The 17,302-nt window shown below is 50.6% G+C and overlaps 1 protein-coding gene across 1 annotated transcript in view; it reads left to right on the forward strand.

Annotated features, from left to right (window-relative positions):
- Positions 1 to 17,302, forward strand: part of chd7 (chromodomain helicase DNA binding protein 7) — a 60,428-nt gene that overhangs the window by 1,221 nt on the left and 41,905 nt on the right. The window contains 11 exon segments of the mRNA XM_068748787.1: positions 22 to 126; positions 3,707 to 3,835; positions 4,479 to 4,927; positions 11,761 to 11,902; positions 13,109 to 13,234; positions 13,806 to 13,871; positions 14,831 to 14,886; positions 15,007 to 15,121; positions 16,052 to 16,135; positions 16,210 to 16,347; positions 17,074 to 17,195. Of these exon segments, the coding sequence (XP_068604888.1) occupies positions 22 to 126; positions 3,707 to 3,835; positions 4,479 to 4,927; positions 11,761 to 11,902; positions 13,109 to 13,234; positions 13,806 to 13,871; positions 14,831 to 14,886; positions 15,007 to 15,121; positions 16,052 to 16,135; positions 16,210 to 16,347; positions 17,074 to 17,195 (1,532 nt within the window).

The following is a 17,302-nucleotide window of genomic DNA, read 5'->3' on the forward strand; positions in this document are numbered from 1 at the left end:
CACCACCCTCAACAATTGCAGAGCACGCCCCCTCCCCCCAGCCAGTCCTCACACCCGTGGGCGCCTCCCACCTCATACCCGCTGTCCTCGCCCCCTCTCACCCCACAGAAAGTGCCTCACATACAGGTGAGTCTCCAGCAAGCACGGGGGGGGGGGGTTACATATGTGGGTGCATTTCATGCGTTCTGAGTGTTTATTTTTTATTGTGTGTGTGTGTGTGTGTGTGAGAACATTTGAGAAGCAATAGGCCCAGGTTCAGGTCAGGTGTTGTGTGGGGGGGGGGGCGGGGGCTGTTTGCTGTGAGCTGCATATCCTGAGACGTTTGCGTAACACCCAGGTGCCACTAGAATAATCTCTCGCTCCCATGTCGCCCCCTCCTCAGTAGAGGAGCCCTCCCTTCCTGTCTCTCCCCCCTCCCCGTCTCCCTTCCTGTCTCTCCCCCCCCCCTCCCCGTCTCCCTTCCTGTCTCTGTCTCTCCGTCTCTCTCTACGTTAATGTTGGGTGACCTGATGAGACGGTTTGGAAAAGAGGGCGATGGTGAGGAAGAGAGCGTTTTCATGGTGAAACGAGCGACACTGGAGAGCCCGGGGGGGTGGGGGGGGGGGGGGGGGTGGTCCTCTCTGTCTGTGTGTGTGTGTGTGTGTGTTTACCGTTGCCTGCGTCATGTGCCCTGGGATTCCATTAGCTTATTTGGTTGCTCAAGCCCCCTTTCTCCATTGACCCATTCACGGACAATAGACCCTGTGGTCTCCCACACGCACACACACACACATACACACGCTCACACGCACGCTCACGCACGCTCACACACACACTCACACACACTCACACACGCTCACACACTCACACACACACACACACACGCTCACACGCACGCTCACGCAAGCTCACACACACACTCACACACTCACACACTCACACACACACACACACTCACACACGCTCTCACACACACACACACTCGCGCACACACACACACACACACACACACACGCTCACACACTCACACGCACTCACACACACGCTCACACGCACGCTCACGCAAGCTCACACACACACTCACACACTCACACGCTCACACACACACACTCACACACACACGCTCACACACTCACACACACACACACGCACGCTCACGCACGCTCACGCACGCTCACACTCGCGCACACACACGCTCACACACACACACGCACTCACGCACACACTCACACACTCACACGCTCTCACACACACACACACTCGCGCACACACACACACACACACACACACGCTCACACACTCACACGCACTCACACTCACACACACACACACACACACACTCACACACACACACACACTCACTCACACACACACAGTTCTCTTTCACTACACCCCCAGCTCCGAGACTTTTGAGGTTAGCATTTCAGCCGTCACCCTACATCCAACTCTTCTGACCTAGATGGCAGCTTGACTGGTGAGCTCCTCGCCTCGGCGACGTGCACGCACCCTGCCCAGTGACCCCACCATCACACGCACACACACACACACACAGCGGTGTACATGTAGTATAATGCGCCTGGGGAAATAGGATAGCCTACTGTAGCTAAAGGATGACTCTCACTGGCGTGTGTGTGTGTGTGTGTGTGTGTGTGGAAGCACACGGATGGAGTTCTCTCTGCGCCTTAAGATGCAATATTAGAAAGACACACACACACACACACACACCCCCCCATGTGGTCAGTCAGTCATGATGACTGTGTGTCTGATGCTCTAAGCGCCATCTGTTCACTAAGCATGGTTATTACACACACACACACACACACACACACGTGCCTGACACACACACGCACACACGCACGTGCCTCTGTCAGCGGCTCAAGGTCACAGCTCTGGCATAGTTCTATGTGCTGACCTCTCTCACACACACACAGTACGTTGCATGCACTTCTGCTGTTGACGTATAACATGCCTGAGTTGCCCCTCCCCCATCCGTGCATGTTGTCTGTGGGTTGCTATGCTACCGGCTACGGGGGCGTCTCTGGACCGGAGGAGGTGCTACCCGTGCGCTGAAAGGCGACGCCGGCGTGGCCACCGTGCCGAGCTCGTCCTGTCAGGCCAGTCTTCGCTGTGGGCCGTCGAGGGGCGGTGTTTTATTTAACCTCACCTGTGTGCCGCTGTGACACGCTGCAGGTGAAGCATCTTATCAGGATGGGTGTGCTTCCCTGAATGACGCTATCTGAGCTTTCAGCTGTAAAAACCATTCCAGTAGAGTCGTACGTTATCCCAGTTAAAAGTGGGGGCGTGACTCAGGTACGTACACCTGGCAGCTGGGAAGGGACGCCTGCAGGGCGCCAGTCATGAAATGAGCGTAACTATGGTGACAGCGATGCGCGTCTAGACCTGGGAGTTGGTTTGCTAGTTGAACCTCCCAGCAGTATCGGCTTGAATTACATTTCCAATGTAGCAGACCCCCCCCCCCCCCCCCCGTCTGAACATGTGGAAGTTAGGCAACTATTTGGGTGATTGGATTTGTACTTTCTGTACTAGCCCGGCATCTGTCGCCCTATTCCGGGTCCGTGCACACACACACACACACACAGGAAGTGTCAAAGCTAACGCTTAGCTCTTTCTGTCATGGAGGTGGCCATTAGCTGTCAGTCTTCCATGGGGAGGGTGGAGGGCGGCCCGAGAGGGTGAGGGGAGAACAGGATTTCCTTTCACCCCGTCCTTTGGGAGTCTCGAGTGTTTTTTCATCTCACTCTTCTTCCAGCTGTCCCCCCTCCCTTGCAGCTTCCTCAGCCCCCACTCTTGACCCCGCCCTCGGAGGGATGAAACTCGACCCTGTTCACTCCCTCGTTGTGTGATCTTGGCCATGCGGCCGCTGTGTTGGTGGGGGTGAGTTCAGTGTGTGATTGTGTTACAACCTGCTGCGGGGGGGGGGGGGGGGGGGGGGGGGGGGGGTCTTGTGATGGCGCTCCGTTCTCTGACCACGATGGAGAACTCCGATGCAATGATTACAACTCTGAGCACCATTAAGCTCGATTCTCCATGCAGGACACCAAACAGACACAGGAGTGTGTGTGTGTGTGTGTGTGTGTGTGTGTGTGTGCGCGCGTGTGTCTCCATTGTCATTTGTGTGATTGATTATATGGGAAGGTTGGCAGGAGGACAGATTTATCTCTTGGCACCACATCCTTGCTATCTCCCCCGTCACTCTCTCTGTAGCCCCCCCCCTCCCTGACCCGTCTCCTGCCCCCCCCCCCCCATTTGTGTCGCAGTGGCTGGGTTTACGTGTGCCAGCAGGTGTTTGTGTGATGTGTGACCTTGCGTTACTTTGTTGTGTGTGTGTACATTAGTATTCTCCTGATGTAAGTAGACTTCCAGTGGCGGCACCCCAACTCTTTCCTCCTCCACCTGAACACAACCAAGCTATGCTAATTGCGTGCGTGTGTGTGTGTGTGTGCGTGTGTGTGTGTGTGTTTCTGCGCGCACAGAGGGGAGCTGCTGCCATGGCATTTTACAATAAACTTGCTGACGCTCACACACACAAACACACCTTGTCGACACACTCGGATACACCACATGTGCAAAAGTGCATTACGCTTACGACACACACACACACACACACACACACACTTAGTCCCTCGCTGCGCCTTTTTGAAGCATGGAGATAATTTATTCGTGTCATGATGCCTGATTTCCCATCTGCTACTGGGACCCTGAGCAGCTGGAGAGAGGGAAGGAGGGAGGGAAGGAAGAGGAGGAGAGGCAGGAGAGGCAGCTGGAGAGGCTCCCAACAGCTGGTAACCAGTTGACTGTCACAGAAAGCTTACTTGGGAGCAATGAGGAGAAGGAGGTGAAGGGAGGAGGAGAAAGGAGAGGAGATTAAGTCTGCAGGGGTGCAAAGTAGGAGTAAAGATGTCAGCGGGTTTGTTTACTAAGGTTGGCCTGCTAGAGGAGGAGGTGTGAGGGGGGAGGAAACGGCAGCAACAGGGAGTCGAGGAGTAGAGCGGAAGGTGAGCGAGGAGGTGCGGGGGCGCAGGTGCCACGACTTCTCCTTCATCCCTTCGTGATGATCAGCTGAGCATGATTTCCTCCTCGTGGACCAATCAGCCATTGATACTCGCCAGATAGACTTCAGCGCTCTCCCAGCGTAGCGGTGCAGACTGTAGAAACGAGGGCGTGGCGGTCCGGCCGGACGCCTGCGTGTTCGCTTCGCTCCACCGTTTCCGTTATATTTTAGGCATTTCTTCTCATTTAATTTGTTACTAGCGGATCTCAGCGTTCCGCACGGAACTGAAGTCCTGAGCGAGTTTCCACACGGACGCCTCTGAGTGTCGGACACTAATGACAGAGGAAGCTCGCAAGCGTGACTAATGACATCATGAAGCCTGAGCTGGAAGCCCCTCCCCCCCAAAAAAAGATGCAAATATAAGTATATAATGAGATTGTTTTAAAAGAGTTAAATAAATGTAATGTACTGTCTTCCCATCTCCCAGCATTCCCCCAGTGACTCGTCGGGCGACGCCTCAATGGCGGTTCCTGACAGGCCGCCAGTCACCGGTGCCTCCAGCCAGCCTATCAGGGCAGAGCAGCCCAGCAACCAGGAGACAAAGCCAAAAAGGAAGAGAAAGAAGAAAGCAAAAGCAGTGGAACAGGAAGATGACGGCACGAAGATGGGAGGAGGAGAGGAAGGCAAGTCAGAATTTCCAGGAACAGGAAGTGATGCAGGTGAACAGCTGACTGGCACAGGAACTGTACCTGGAAGTTCGCCGCCGGTGGAAGAGAAGAAAAAGCGAAAGAAGAAACCAAAGGAGAAGGTCCAGAGCAAAGACCCCAAAGAGCCCAAGACCCCGAAGACACCCAAAACACCTAAGACCCCCAAAGAGCCCAAGGAGAAGAAGACCAAGAACCCGACACCCAAGACCAAGACCCCCAAGAAACCCAGGTAAGGAACTGCATGATTTTTGTCACTGAATGTTTGGTGTGTGCTCAAGGTTGTTGCACCGATGGATGATGATGAATAGATTTGAGAGGATGTTAGAGCAGTACAAGTACAGTCTCACAGTAGCATGTACTACAGTACAAGTACAGTCTCACAGTAGCATGTATTACAGTACAAGTACAGTCACACAGTAGCATGTATTACAGTACAAGTACAGTCACACAGTAGCATGTATTACAGTACAAGTACAGTCACACAGTAGCATGTATTACAGTACAAGTACAGTCAAACATCCTGTCTAAGAGGAGTATTTCTAAAAAGCCCTTGCGGTCTTGTTTCCGTTGAAAGTCCTTCGTACATAAATCATCAACATTTAACAATACCAATAAAAATAAAACCAATATTAAATTACACAATTGATGCAACGTAACATGAGAAAAACAAAAATAAAATGATTTTACAAACTAACAATTCATCTAAAATAAATTACACCACTGATGCAAAATGACAATGAATGACAATAAATTACATAAATTACAATAAATTACTAAAGCAATTAATATGTGCAACGTAGGTGGACAAAAAGGGGGGGGGGGGGGTTGATCCGGAGAGAGTCGTGATGACTATCTCCGTTTCTGTCCCCCTGAAAGGTGTATTTTTAGGGCCGTTTTGAAGGAGGCCAAAGAGGTGCATGTTTTGAGGGCAGGAGTCAAACAGTTCCACCCTTGGGGGGCAGTATTGTAAAAAGATGATTTACCCATGTTGGTCCTATAGGAGGGGGTAACCAGGTTGTTGTTTGAGCTCCCTCTAGTGTTGTGGCTGTGGGTGTCACTAAATCTGTGGAGGTGTTTATTCAGGTATGCAGGGATTGAGGGGACTGAGGGCAGAGCTGCATTGACTATTTTAAATGCCAATCCCATTTTGAGTTGTTTAACCCTGTCTTCTACCCTGAGCCATTTTAGGCTAGCAAAATGTCCAGGAAGAAGGTGGGTCATGGGCCCCAGATTGAGGAGTAGCCGAATCAGTTTGTTTTGGGAGGTTTGGAGCCTGGTTTTCAGGGACACTTTGATGTTTGAATACCAGGAGGTGCTAGCATAGTCAAAGAGGGGCTGAACGAGGGCTCCAACAAGCGTCCGGAGAGCACTTCTGTTGATTAAAGCAGACATTCTGCCCAAAGATTTGTGGTATAGGGGGTTGTCGGCTTTATCGGCTCCACCGATGTGACAGCTCGACGTTACTGGTCTGTTTTGTATTTTTACGAGGTGTTTTTATGACGTACCTGAAAACGAGCGAGCGACTCGAGCTCCATTGCTGTCCATGGACCAGTGGACACCATGTAGTGTAATGATTTGAGTTGAAACTTTCTGTGGGAGGACAGAGATGAGGTTGGACCTGTGCAGTCACCACCCCGTCCGTCAGCCTTCACGTTCTCTCCTGTCCACTACTTTGGGTTCTTGTGCATGACCCTCCTCCTGAGGACGGACCTCCTCTCTCCCTCCTGAGGACGGACCTCCTCTCTCCCTCCTGAGGACGGACCTCCTCTCTTCCTCCTGAGGACGGACCTCCACTCTCTCCCTCCTGAGGACGGACCTCCTCTCTCCCTCCTGAGGACGGACCTCCACTCTCCCTCCTGAGGACGGACCTCCTCTCTCCCTCCTGAGGACGGACCTCCGCTCTCCCTCCTGAGGACGGACCTCCACTCTCCCTCCTGAGGACGGACCTCCTCTGTCCCTCCTGAGGACGGACCTCCACTCTGCCTGCAGACCTGTCAGGGAATAATTGTTTTCAGAGCCTGGTTTCGTTGTGATGGTGGAAATCTGATCAGACTGTGGAATGTCAGGACTGTCTCTCTCTCTCTCTCTCTCTTTCCTCTCGGCCCCTTTTATCCCAAGGAAGAAGGCGGGCCGAAGCAGCAGGCTGGGGTCAGCGCAGGGGGAGGTGTGTGTGAGGGAGGGAGGGGGCAGGTTGTCAGAGTGGGTTGGGGGAGGGGTCATTAGTAATCTTTGTGGCAGAAAATGGCGTGTAATGATAATGAAGGCCATGCTGACCACTCAACAGGCACAACTGGGGGGGGCAGAGGAAATGCGGGGGGGGGGGGGAGGTCCATGCTCAGCCGTGTGTGTGTGTGTGTGTGTGTTGGTAAACTGGCTCTTATCTGTTGTCAGGGTTCCTCCATCTTGAGCGGCGGCCTGCAGCTCCCAGGTTAATTTAGCATAATAATGGCTGCCGGTCGCCGCCGCTGCTCTAAAATGGTGGGCCGCTGCTCCCTCCGTCCCAGCGCTTCTTCCTGAAGACGAGAGCTGTCTGTCTTCTGTCCTTCCGTGTCTCCCGGCTGCACGTTTTGACTGTTAATAGCCTCCCCATTCGTCTGCTGTGACCAGTGATGCTCAGCTTCCACCGTGTTGTTGCATGACATCATTCAGCAACTGGACCTCGAAGCGGAGGCGGTCCTGGTCCGGCTCGCTGGCCTTCACGTGTTCCAGCATCATCATCCTCACGCTGACGGGTTGTACGTTTGGTTCAACGGCGTCTGAAGGACGAGATGAATGTTTTTACCATAGCTAGTCTGTGTTTCATCTAACGGAGACGTGCCGGGTGCTTCTTGGAGTGGCGTGCTCGCTTCAGGCGGGGGCTCGTGAGTATCCTGTTTGGGCCGCGGTGCGAGAGGAGGGGGCGGGGTTTCCTGTCCAGTCAGCTCGCTCCTCTTTGACCTTGATTTCTCTCTCTCTCCCTTTTCCTTCACTCCCTCCCGCTCTCTACCTCTGAGGAAGTTCAGCTATAAATAACCCTGCCACGCCCTTCCCGCTCTGCCACGCCCTTCCCGCTCTGCGTGTGTCGGGGTGATTTGTTTGCAGTACACACAAAGAAGTCAGACATGCGTGCAGGTGCTTTGTTTGCACGTGTGTGCGTGTGGTGTCGGATTTCGTTGCCATGGGGCAAGTGTGTGTGGGGAGGGGGGGTAGTGGTGTGACTCCACGTCAGCAGGTGTCCCTTAGATCCCACCCTTCCCCTTCCTACCCACATTTTACGCTGCGGTTTAACTTCCTGTCTTTTATCCTCTTGTCCAATCTGAAAGAAGCATCTCTTCTCCCCTCACGCTTTGAAACATGTGCACGCACACACACACACACACACACACACACACACACACACACAGTGAGCCACAGCTGGAAAAAATGTGAGAATGCTAGCTCATCAATATACAGCAAAATGAGGCATTAACTCATTCACTGCCAGCCGTGTCCAGCGCCGCCGTACCCCGAGTACCAGGCGGGTTCCCCCGTTTGACCCTTTAATCAAGACCCCCAGAATATTGTGTTCTGATTACGTAAACAAAAGGAACAACAGAAAGTGTGTTCCTCGCTCTTTTGTTGTTTTTGTTTGTTCTTTGCGTGCCTTAAGGCAGCGTTTCCCAACCAGTGTGAAATGATCTAATTCACCTAACGAACCGTTGTCGGTGTCTGCGCTGTAATAAAGCGTTGTGGTGCGTTCTCCTTGCACTACAAAATAAGAGCACACATTTCAAAATAAACGTCACGCAACTGCGCTGCAGTTACAGTGTGGCAGATTAAAAAAACGCATTTATTAAAAAGCAAAACAAATATTTCCCATAAACCAGTTCTTCATGCTTTGGCTTTTGCCTACTCTACCCTTTGTGAGCGCTTCGGTTCCCTTTGAGGAGGGTCATCCTCAGAGGCAGTTTGGATCACAGCAAGACGAGGAGTGACAGTGATGGAGACGTTTTTGAGAAGAGAAAATGCAAATGCCGAAAAGGCCCTGGACAAAATTCGGACCCAGATGAAGGCCCTGGTATGAGTGGTCGCCCACATTTGAGAACTCTTGAGGAGAAGTTTTCATTTTATTTCTATTCAGCCTCCACGGAATGCTTGACTGGGTTCGGGACCCACACAGCTCAGCATCCGGTGCTGGAAAGGACCTGACTTCAAAGGAGCAAGAGGAACTCTGAACTGGAACAAGATGGTGGTTTAAAGCTAAACTTTGCCGATCTTCCTTTGGACAGTTTCTGGTTATCTGTTGCCAAGGAGTTCCCCGTTCTAGCCAACAAAGCTATTCTGACATTGCTCCCGTTTTCAACCACATATCTGTGTGAGCTGAGCTTCTCAAGCTCGACGGCGATAAAAACTAAAAACAGAGAGAGACTGAGAGCTGATGAGGAAGAGCTTTGTGTGTGTCTTTCTGCCATTACTGCAGGATATCCATTTTGTGTTCATCCAAACAGCCCCAGGTTTCACACTAAGTATAAATACATTAAAAACTATATTATTAACTATATGTATTATAATAAAGGCCATCTAATATAATATGTACTGTGTTAGTGTCATTTTGGTTGGTGGTGTACCGCAGGATTTTGTAAATGTAAACAATGTGCCGCGGCTCAGAGGGTTGGAAACGCTGCCTTCAGCCGTGTCGGTACGTTAGTATGACTCGCTTCGGCGCCGTGATTTCACCGTGATCCTGCCCCGTCACTTTTCCTCCACATCTCTGCGCCCCTCCAGTTTCTTCTTCCCAATACATGGTAATAGACGGCGATCACCCACCCAAAAACAGCAATGCTGCCCCCCCCTCCCCCACATGTGTGTATACATACGTTTCGATGAGGGAGGGGCTTATGTGTCAAACTGGAAATGGCCAGCTCTTTATTGTATGCTGGGACATCTTGTTTTGCTGGTTTGACTTCTGGACTTTAGATGTTTGTAATGTGGTGAAGGTCACTTCATTAAGTTTACATCCCTTAACTTCAGTCTTTGCTTTGGTGCCAGTCGACCCAAAGAATTCAGCAAGTCATGATAGTTGATCGTACAATCAAACCTGGCTGGGTGTAGCGTTAAACGGCGATAACCAGGCGCTGGGGGGGAGTTCCGCTATTTAATGAAGGCCTTTTTTTCATGCTAGAATGGAAACCTGGATTACGACCTTCAGGAACACGCACACACAGTTTTGGCAAATTGTACTATTTTAGGGCGTAATCCACGAATGTTAACAGAAATACCGTCTAAAGTTGTGGAATGGAAACGGTGAAGGATGAGGACTCGAGAGGAGAGATGGGCTGAACGGGAAGAGTTGGGATGTGATATAAAGGGACAGAGATTAGAGACCATGAAGAAACTGGGAAGAAAGGAGGGGGGAAAGCTGTGGGTGTGTGTGTGTGTGTGTGTGTGTGTGTGTGTGTGTGTGTGTGTGTGTGTGTGTGTGTGTGTGTGTGTGTGCCTGCGCGCAGAGACCAGATGGCTCCAGCGTGTGGCGACCAGCCAGAGGAACAGGTGCAGGTCACATGACCAGCCGTTACCACGGAGATGGTGATTGCTCTTGGCGTGAGGATGAAAGGAGAAGGGCCCCAGGGACAGAGGGGGTGAGAGAGACGTAGAGAGAGAGGGAGCAAGCAGAAGGGAAGGAGGGAGAGGGCGAGTGACAGCAGCACAGAGCATGGAGAGAGAGATCCGGGCTGCAGAGGGCAATGCGCACACGCACACGCACACGCACACACACACACACACACACGTGTTGTTCAGTCTACACAATTTAGTAGATCCATAAGCTGAGTTCAAGTTCCTGTCCCTGACCTGTGTCGTTCTATTTACTAAATAAAGGTCAATCACGTTGTTGGGATAAACGGCTCCGTACCTGATCAAACAGCAGACCTGTCTATTATACATTATTATTATATATATATATATATATATATATATATACATATATATGAACCTGTTGTCTGTAGGTCTGCATCGAGACAGTCCAATAAGAGTTCTGTGTTTCTTTCTTTGGATGCTGAAAACCCAGCGGTGGTCGAAGTACTTCACTTCATTAGTAAAAGTACAGAAACCATTCGCCTCAGAGGTGCCCATGTGTATATGTATATACACATGTATGTATTTGTATGCATAATTAAATGTGTATATACAGTACAGGCATATATACATGTATATAGATTTGTTCATAAGTATTTATATTACAGGACTGTTTTTCATATCCTGGAGACGGTTGACTCTGCACTTGTACAATGAAGCTGCTCAAATACGTGTCCATAGTGCGTGTCCGTAGCGTGCGTGTCCGTAGCGTGCGTGTCCATAGTGCGTGTCCATAGTGCGTGTCCGTAGCGTGCGTGTCCATAGTGCGTGTCCGTAGCGTGCGTGTCCGCGGCGTGCGTGTCCGTAGCGTGCGTGTCCGTAGCGTGCGTGTCCGTAGCGTGCGTGTCCGTGGCGTGCGTGTCCGTAGCGTGCGTGTCCGCGGCGTGCGTGTCCGTAGCGTGCGTGTCCGCAGCGTGCGTGTCCACAGCGTGCGTGTCCGTAGCGTGCGTGTCCACGGCGTGCGTGTTTGAACGCTGCAACCCAGTCCTAGTTTTAAGGAGTGGACTTGAGCGTAACTAGTTGGGTTTTGAAAGTCGGCGTTGTGAAAACTGTTCCTGCATTGTTGGCTGTGATTAGTCGTGGCAGAGAAGTGACCGAGGAAGAGGAGCGGCGTGTCTGCTCCTCTTCCTCGGTGAGCGCCACGCTACCAGCTCCGTTCCTGTCCATGCCAGAGATCGGAGGAAGCCTGGAGGCCTCTTTCTGTCCCTCTATCTGTCCCCTCTCTGGCGCCCGATCTCTCCATCTCACTCCCTCCCTCTTCAGACTTTCATCACATTAACCCCCTGTGTGCCAGAGCCTGAGGCACACTAATGATTTCTAAATGGATACATCAAACATGGCTACCACTGTGGGACGCGCACACGCACGCACACACACACACACACACACACTTCAGTCTGTGAACTGTCAAAGACCTAGTGCTTTGAGGAATGTTGTTTTTGTGAAGATCACCTTTTCTCTCTTCCACAGCAGTAAACAGGTCGAGTCTGAGGGCGGGGCTAGCGCTGCTAAGGATTCCAAGAGGAAGAGAGAGTCATCCATTAGCGACGATGTGGAGGTGAAGTCTCCTCCTCCCTCGCCTCCGGAAGAGGATGATGATGATGGTGTCCAGGTACGAGCTGCTAGCGAGGAAGCTTGCTTCACCGCGCTGAGACGCTCCACAGAGTGTTAAATTAAGAACACTGCGATCGGAAAGAGATCAATTTGTTGCTGTGACTGTGTTCGTGTTGCAAACCAGCCTTGGCTTAAACCAGGGGTCGGCAACCTCAGGCACGCGTGTCATGGCTGGCACGAGAGGGCGTTTATGTTGGCACGTAGAGAATATTAAGAGGCAAAAAATATTGTATTTTTATATTTAAAGCCTTACAAGAAATGGAGCTCACTAAATGTAGTTAAATAGTAATTCTGGCGACCCCTCCCGGGACGAGCCGAAAGTACAGTAGTAGTAGTAACTGTGATACGCAGTGTAAACCATTAAGCTGCGAGTCCTTGATTCAGCGCGTCACCGCGGGGCTGTTGGGAGTTCAGTCGGCTAGCTTAGCCGCGGTGTTAGCATGACGAGTAAACCAGGTTCAGGTCGTTCGTTTCAGAGTCTGGTTGTTTTCACTGGGCACAGATCTCCAGGCTAGAAATGTCTCTTTCTTTGTTTTCTGTTGTAATGAATAAAGTGACAGATACGAGTTACTGAACTTGTTACCCATTCGGGGTGTAACACTTCGGTTCTGGTTCTGGAGCTGCTGGGTTCGGTTAATTTTCAGCCCAAAAAAGGCAGAAAAAAATGACTTAAAATGTTTTTATTTTAAAAATGCAAAGAGTAGAACTTGTATAAATAAATGTGACCCATTTGGGTGATATTTCAAATCAATTAGACGTAAACAAGTTAAAACTGTAAACTTTGAACACATTCAGGCTGTTGCTAAAGGTTTTTGGCTAGAAAGATTGACTTTAACTCACAGATCTGCGGTGGAGAGATGGGAAGATAGTACATTACATTTATTTAACTCTTTTAAAACAATCTCATTATATACTTATATTTGCATCTTTTTTGGGGGGGGAGGGGCTTCCAGCTCAGGCTTCATGATGTCATTAGTCACGCTTGCGAGCTTCCTCTGTCATTAGTGTCCGACACTCAGAGGCGTCCGTGTGGAAACTCGCTCAGGACTTCAGTTCCGTGCGGAACGCTGAGATCCGCTAGTAACAAATTAAATGAGAAGAAATGCCTAAAATATAACGGAAACGGTGGAGCGAAGCGAACACGCAGGCGTCCGGCCGGACCGCCACGCCCCTGCTACCCACGGACTTTGACTCTGTCCAACAGAAGCGCCGTTCCAGCCGTCAGGTCAAGAGGAAGAGGTACACCGAGGATCTGGAGTTCCGGATCTCGGAGGATGACAGCAGCGGCGACGACTCGCCGGCGCCCAAGTCTCCGTCGTCTCAGCAGCAGGTACAGGCTGGCCTCCTGCCAAACGGCTTGAGAGGCTGCCTCTATTTTACCTTCACACGGAAATTCTTAATTTTACAATAAAAGCCATTAACTCTTTCAGTGGCAGCCGTTGTTTGCTCTTTGTGCCCCATTTGTACTGTGTCTGTAAACACGGACGGAACCGCTCGGCCTGGGTTGAGCATCGGGTAGCGCTCGACTCTTCCGCTACGTGATTTCACCATCATCATCATCATCATCATCGCTTTGAATGCTTTCTCCTAACTCAAACTCTCCAGCGTTAGCGGCTTGTAGTTCTTCATCGCTCCTCCTCCTCTGCATCCTTCCCGTTTATTCTTCCATTACGTAATAGGCGGCTGTAGACAGACCACCCACGACCGTCCACTTGGCCCCTCCCCCCTGTAAAAGAAAATGGGGTTAAAGTTGCAAAGGTATGGCTTTATTTGGCCATGTACATCCGCTAAACGCTTCTGCATCGAGTGGCTTAAGGGCGCCGACCCCAACCTCCGTTTTATGAAGCTTCTTGCTTTCAGGTTTGCGGTTTGGAGCAAAACAAACTGTTTTGTGTTTCCAGGATGTCGCTGAGGCTGAGGGGCCCGTTGTGGAGAAGATCATGGGCATGCGCAGCAGCAAGAAGCAGGTGAGACACGCTAACGCTAGCGCCTCCGCGCAGGCACACACACACACACAGCTCAGTGAGTATTCACTTGGTAAGCGGAGACGTGTGCTTGTCTTTCAGTGTGTGTGTGTGTGTGTGTGTGTGTGTGCATTTGTTAAACAATTGTGGTTTTAGCTAGCACGTCTAAAGAAAGCTCATCTCTTAGCACAAATAGTCAGCAGCCAGCGTTCCTTGGGTAGCGCTCGCACACACACACACACACGCACAGTCACGGCTCCATTCATAGTTGACCCCGGGCTTGGCGTAGCGCCAAAACCACAACGCTAGCTTCGCCAGATGCCAAGCTAGCGTTTCCTCAGGCAGTGTGTGATTGATGATTCATGCATTGCAGCAGGCGTGCAGACGGCGCTTGTGTGTTACAGTAGTAATGCTGAATGGGGGGGCATGACTGCACTGCAGAGTAACTGTTTGTGTACTTTTCATTCACAGATTTAAAGATTGAATGCTTACTTTGTTAATTTTCTCAGCTACATTGAAACACGAGATACTCCTTCAAAGTCATTCACATTTGGAGTTAGCTTTCCCAGGAAGAACCTGAGGGGCTCGAGTTGAATAGCATTGGCCCCCTTTCGAACCAATAGTACACAATCGTGTTTTCTCTGTACCGCTGGCCTGGTGCTGGACAAAGCGATGGCGGTTAAAGTTAAAGCCGCTCCACTGTGATGTACGGATGGCCCAAGCAGAAGAGGCGTGTGACGCCTCTGAGCAAGGCAGTACTGAGGAACACACTTGTATATTTGTGGTTGCCTCTTCAGAGGCTCGGCAGCGATATGAAGGCTTCAGCTGCTAGCGACGGCTAGCTGCTTTTGTTTGGCCCGCCAGCTTACCCGTCCAGAGACACTGAAGTATGCCAGTATCTCTACAACATGTTAAATAACCATGACGATGGCTGCCACTATTAGCTTTTCTTTCCTCTTCAGCTGGACTCTGGAGAAGAGGTGGAGGGGGTGGAGTTCTACATCAAGTTCAAGGGCTTGTGAGTAGCGTTTGCTATGAAACCCAGAAACACACGCTTCTCTCCAGAACAGAATGCGGTCGGGCTTCTTCGCCGTTGTTGATGAAGGTTCTCTTGCCGTCCCTGTTGCTCGTGTTTCAGCTCGTACCTCCACTGCCGCTGGGAGGAGCTGGAGGAGCTGGAGAAGGACAAGAGAATACACCAGAAAATCAAGAGGTTTAAGGCCAAGCAGCAGCTCAACAGCTTCATAACTGAGGTGGGCCCGACTCTCTGCGCTACGTTTAGCTCATCGGCTGCTAAAGCCGATGAGCGACGCCGTGACGGCACGGCTACGTGGTTACTCTGTTACCCCTCGCCGAAGGGGAGGCGAGGGTAGTGCGATTCTGTCGGTCTGTCTGTACATGCGCATATCAGTCGACTTGATTTTTACACAAGCAAGGTTCTGTCCGTGGCTCGGTCCTCCCCGAGAATGGCCTTGATCCGGATCTGGATCCAGATTCTAGAATGTTTTAAAGGATTCTTTAACATTGCGAGATAGGGCACTTTTTGACATTTTTCTTAATTTCTTCAAAACGCATGGCGGTATGGATCTGAGAAGAATCACACATAAGTACTCCTTAAAGGTCTATGACCATGACTAGTTCCGGCCGGATCCGGATCCGGATCACAATCCGGATCTGAGAGCTAATTTTCATTCTAAAATCAACATTTTTCAGGAGTCCATCCTGACCTCAATTTTGGAGCTAGAGACTTCAGATTTGGTGTGAACACTCATAATTCATTCTAGTTTCATATATGTTACAGTTGTAGTTGTATCTGTTCCCGTTCCGGAGCAGCAAGCTAGAGCAGGTTTGGCCGCTCTGATCTGGAAGCCCTGTTTACTATTGGAGGCGGGGCCTGCAGTCTCTGATTGTCTCTAGTTGTTTAGGTCTTCACGATCTCACTGAAGGTGACTCGAACAAGGAGACCGGGGATCCTCCCAGGATTCACCAGCTTTAACCTTTAGTGGGGGGGAAAGAGGTCGACAAATTAAAAACTGCCTTCGAGGCCGATGCTCATGACGCGTCTTTTGTCCGGGACGATTAACTGGAATTGTCCGTCCTCTTCACGGCACAAATCGAGGCTCGCCATCGTAAAAGCATCTCCGTGCTTCTAACCCAGGAAGCCCACGTGCTTTTGTCTGCAGATGGATGACGAGCCTTTCAACCCGGACTACGTGGAGGTGGACCGCGTCCTGGACGTTTCTGAGAGCCCCGATGAAAACGGCGAGGTGCTGCCATCGTTCGCCGTGTCGGAGCCTCCTGCCGTCCGCGCTCGCTCACACGCCTCCTCCTGTATCTGCAGACGGTGACTTTGCATTTGGTGAAATGGTGCAGTCTGCCTTACGAAGACTCCACCTGGGAGCTGAAGGCCGACATCGACCAGTCCAAGATCGAGGAGTATGAACGGATCGCAGCACGCACACCCGGCACCAAGAGAGTGGCAAGTTTCTGCGTTCCCAGCCGTCTTCCACGTTGGCGTGTGTGTGTGTGTGTGTGTGTGTGTGTGTGTGTTGGCGTGCTGCCTGCTCCTTCAGATTTACAGCTCCTTTAACTGCTCTCCACAGGGCCACGTTCTTGTGGTGTTACACACACACACACACACACTCACACACACACGCCCAGCTCTTGTGGCCTGGCCAAACCACTAACAGTGTGTTTAATGCTGAACAGAAGCAGCCGACTAGTCTTTCCATCCGTCACGCCTTTCTTTGCCTGCGTCTATTTAACGGCTGCCTGCTGTTTCTCCTGCAGGAACATGTTAAGAATCAAGCACTGCCACTATTTACATTGTTTTTCTATTTATGAATGAATGAAATTTATTCCGTTTCACTTTTCAATGGGGGTAGATTGGATCAAATGCTTATTTTAACCCCCCCATACCCAATATTTAAATATATATATATATTGTCTTCGAACCTTATAAACCATATTTCCTGTATTTCATTTGTGTGAATGTTTTTCATCATATGTCCCTTTAAATGTTACACGACTCAATAGATTCTAACTACTGATCCATTTGTGACTTTAGTTTGACCTGGTTTAACTTCCTTAAATTAAACCATCGTTTCAGACTTCTCGTGTGGGCGTGGCTGTTAATCCCAACGATCCTGTCTAAAGTGTATAAAAGTCCACTCCTGATTTTGTTTGTGTGCGTTTTTACCTGCAGGATCGGCCTCCTGCAGCTGAATGGAAGAAGCTGGAGGGTTCCAAGGATTACAGGAACAGCAATGCACTCAGGGAATACCAGCTGGAAGGCCTCAACTGGCTAACCTTCAACTGGTACAACTCGTAAGTCGCCGTTAGCTTGATGTTGCTACAAATAGCCTGTATAGTACATGCAATAACACTTTATGTAATGGCTTTAAGTAAACATACAGTTTATGTTCACCCACTCA

Source organism: Brachionichthys hirsutus, chromosome 15 (assembly GCF_040956055.1).
Source record: "Brachionichthys hirsutus isolate HB-005 chromosome 15, CSIRO-AGI_Bhir_v1, whole genome shotgun sequence".
Lineage (NCBI taxonomy): Eukaryota > Metazoa > Chordata > Actinopteri > Lophiiformes > Brachionichthyidae > Brachionichthys > Brachionichthys hirsutus.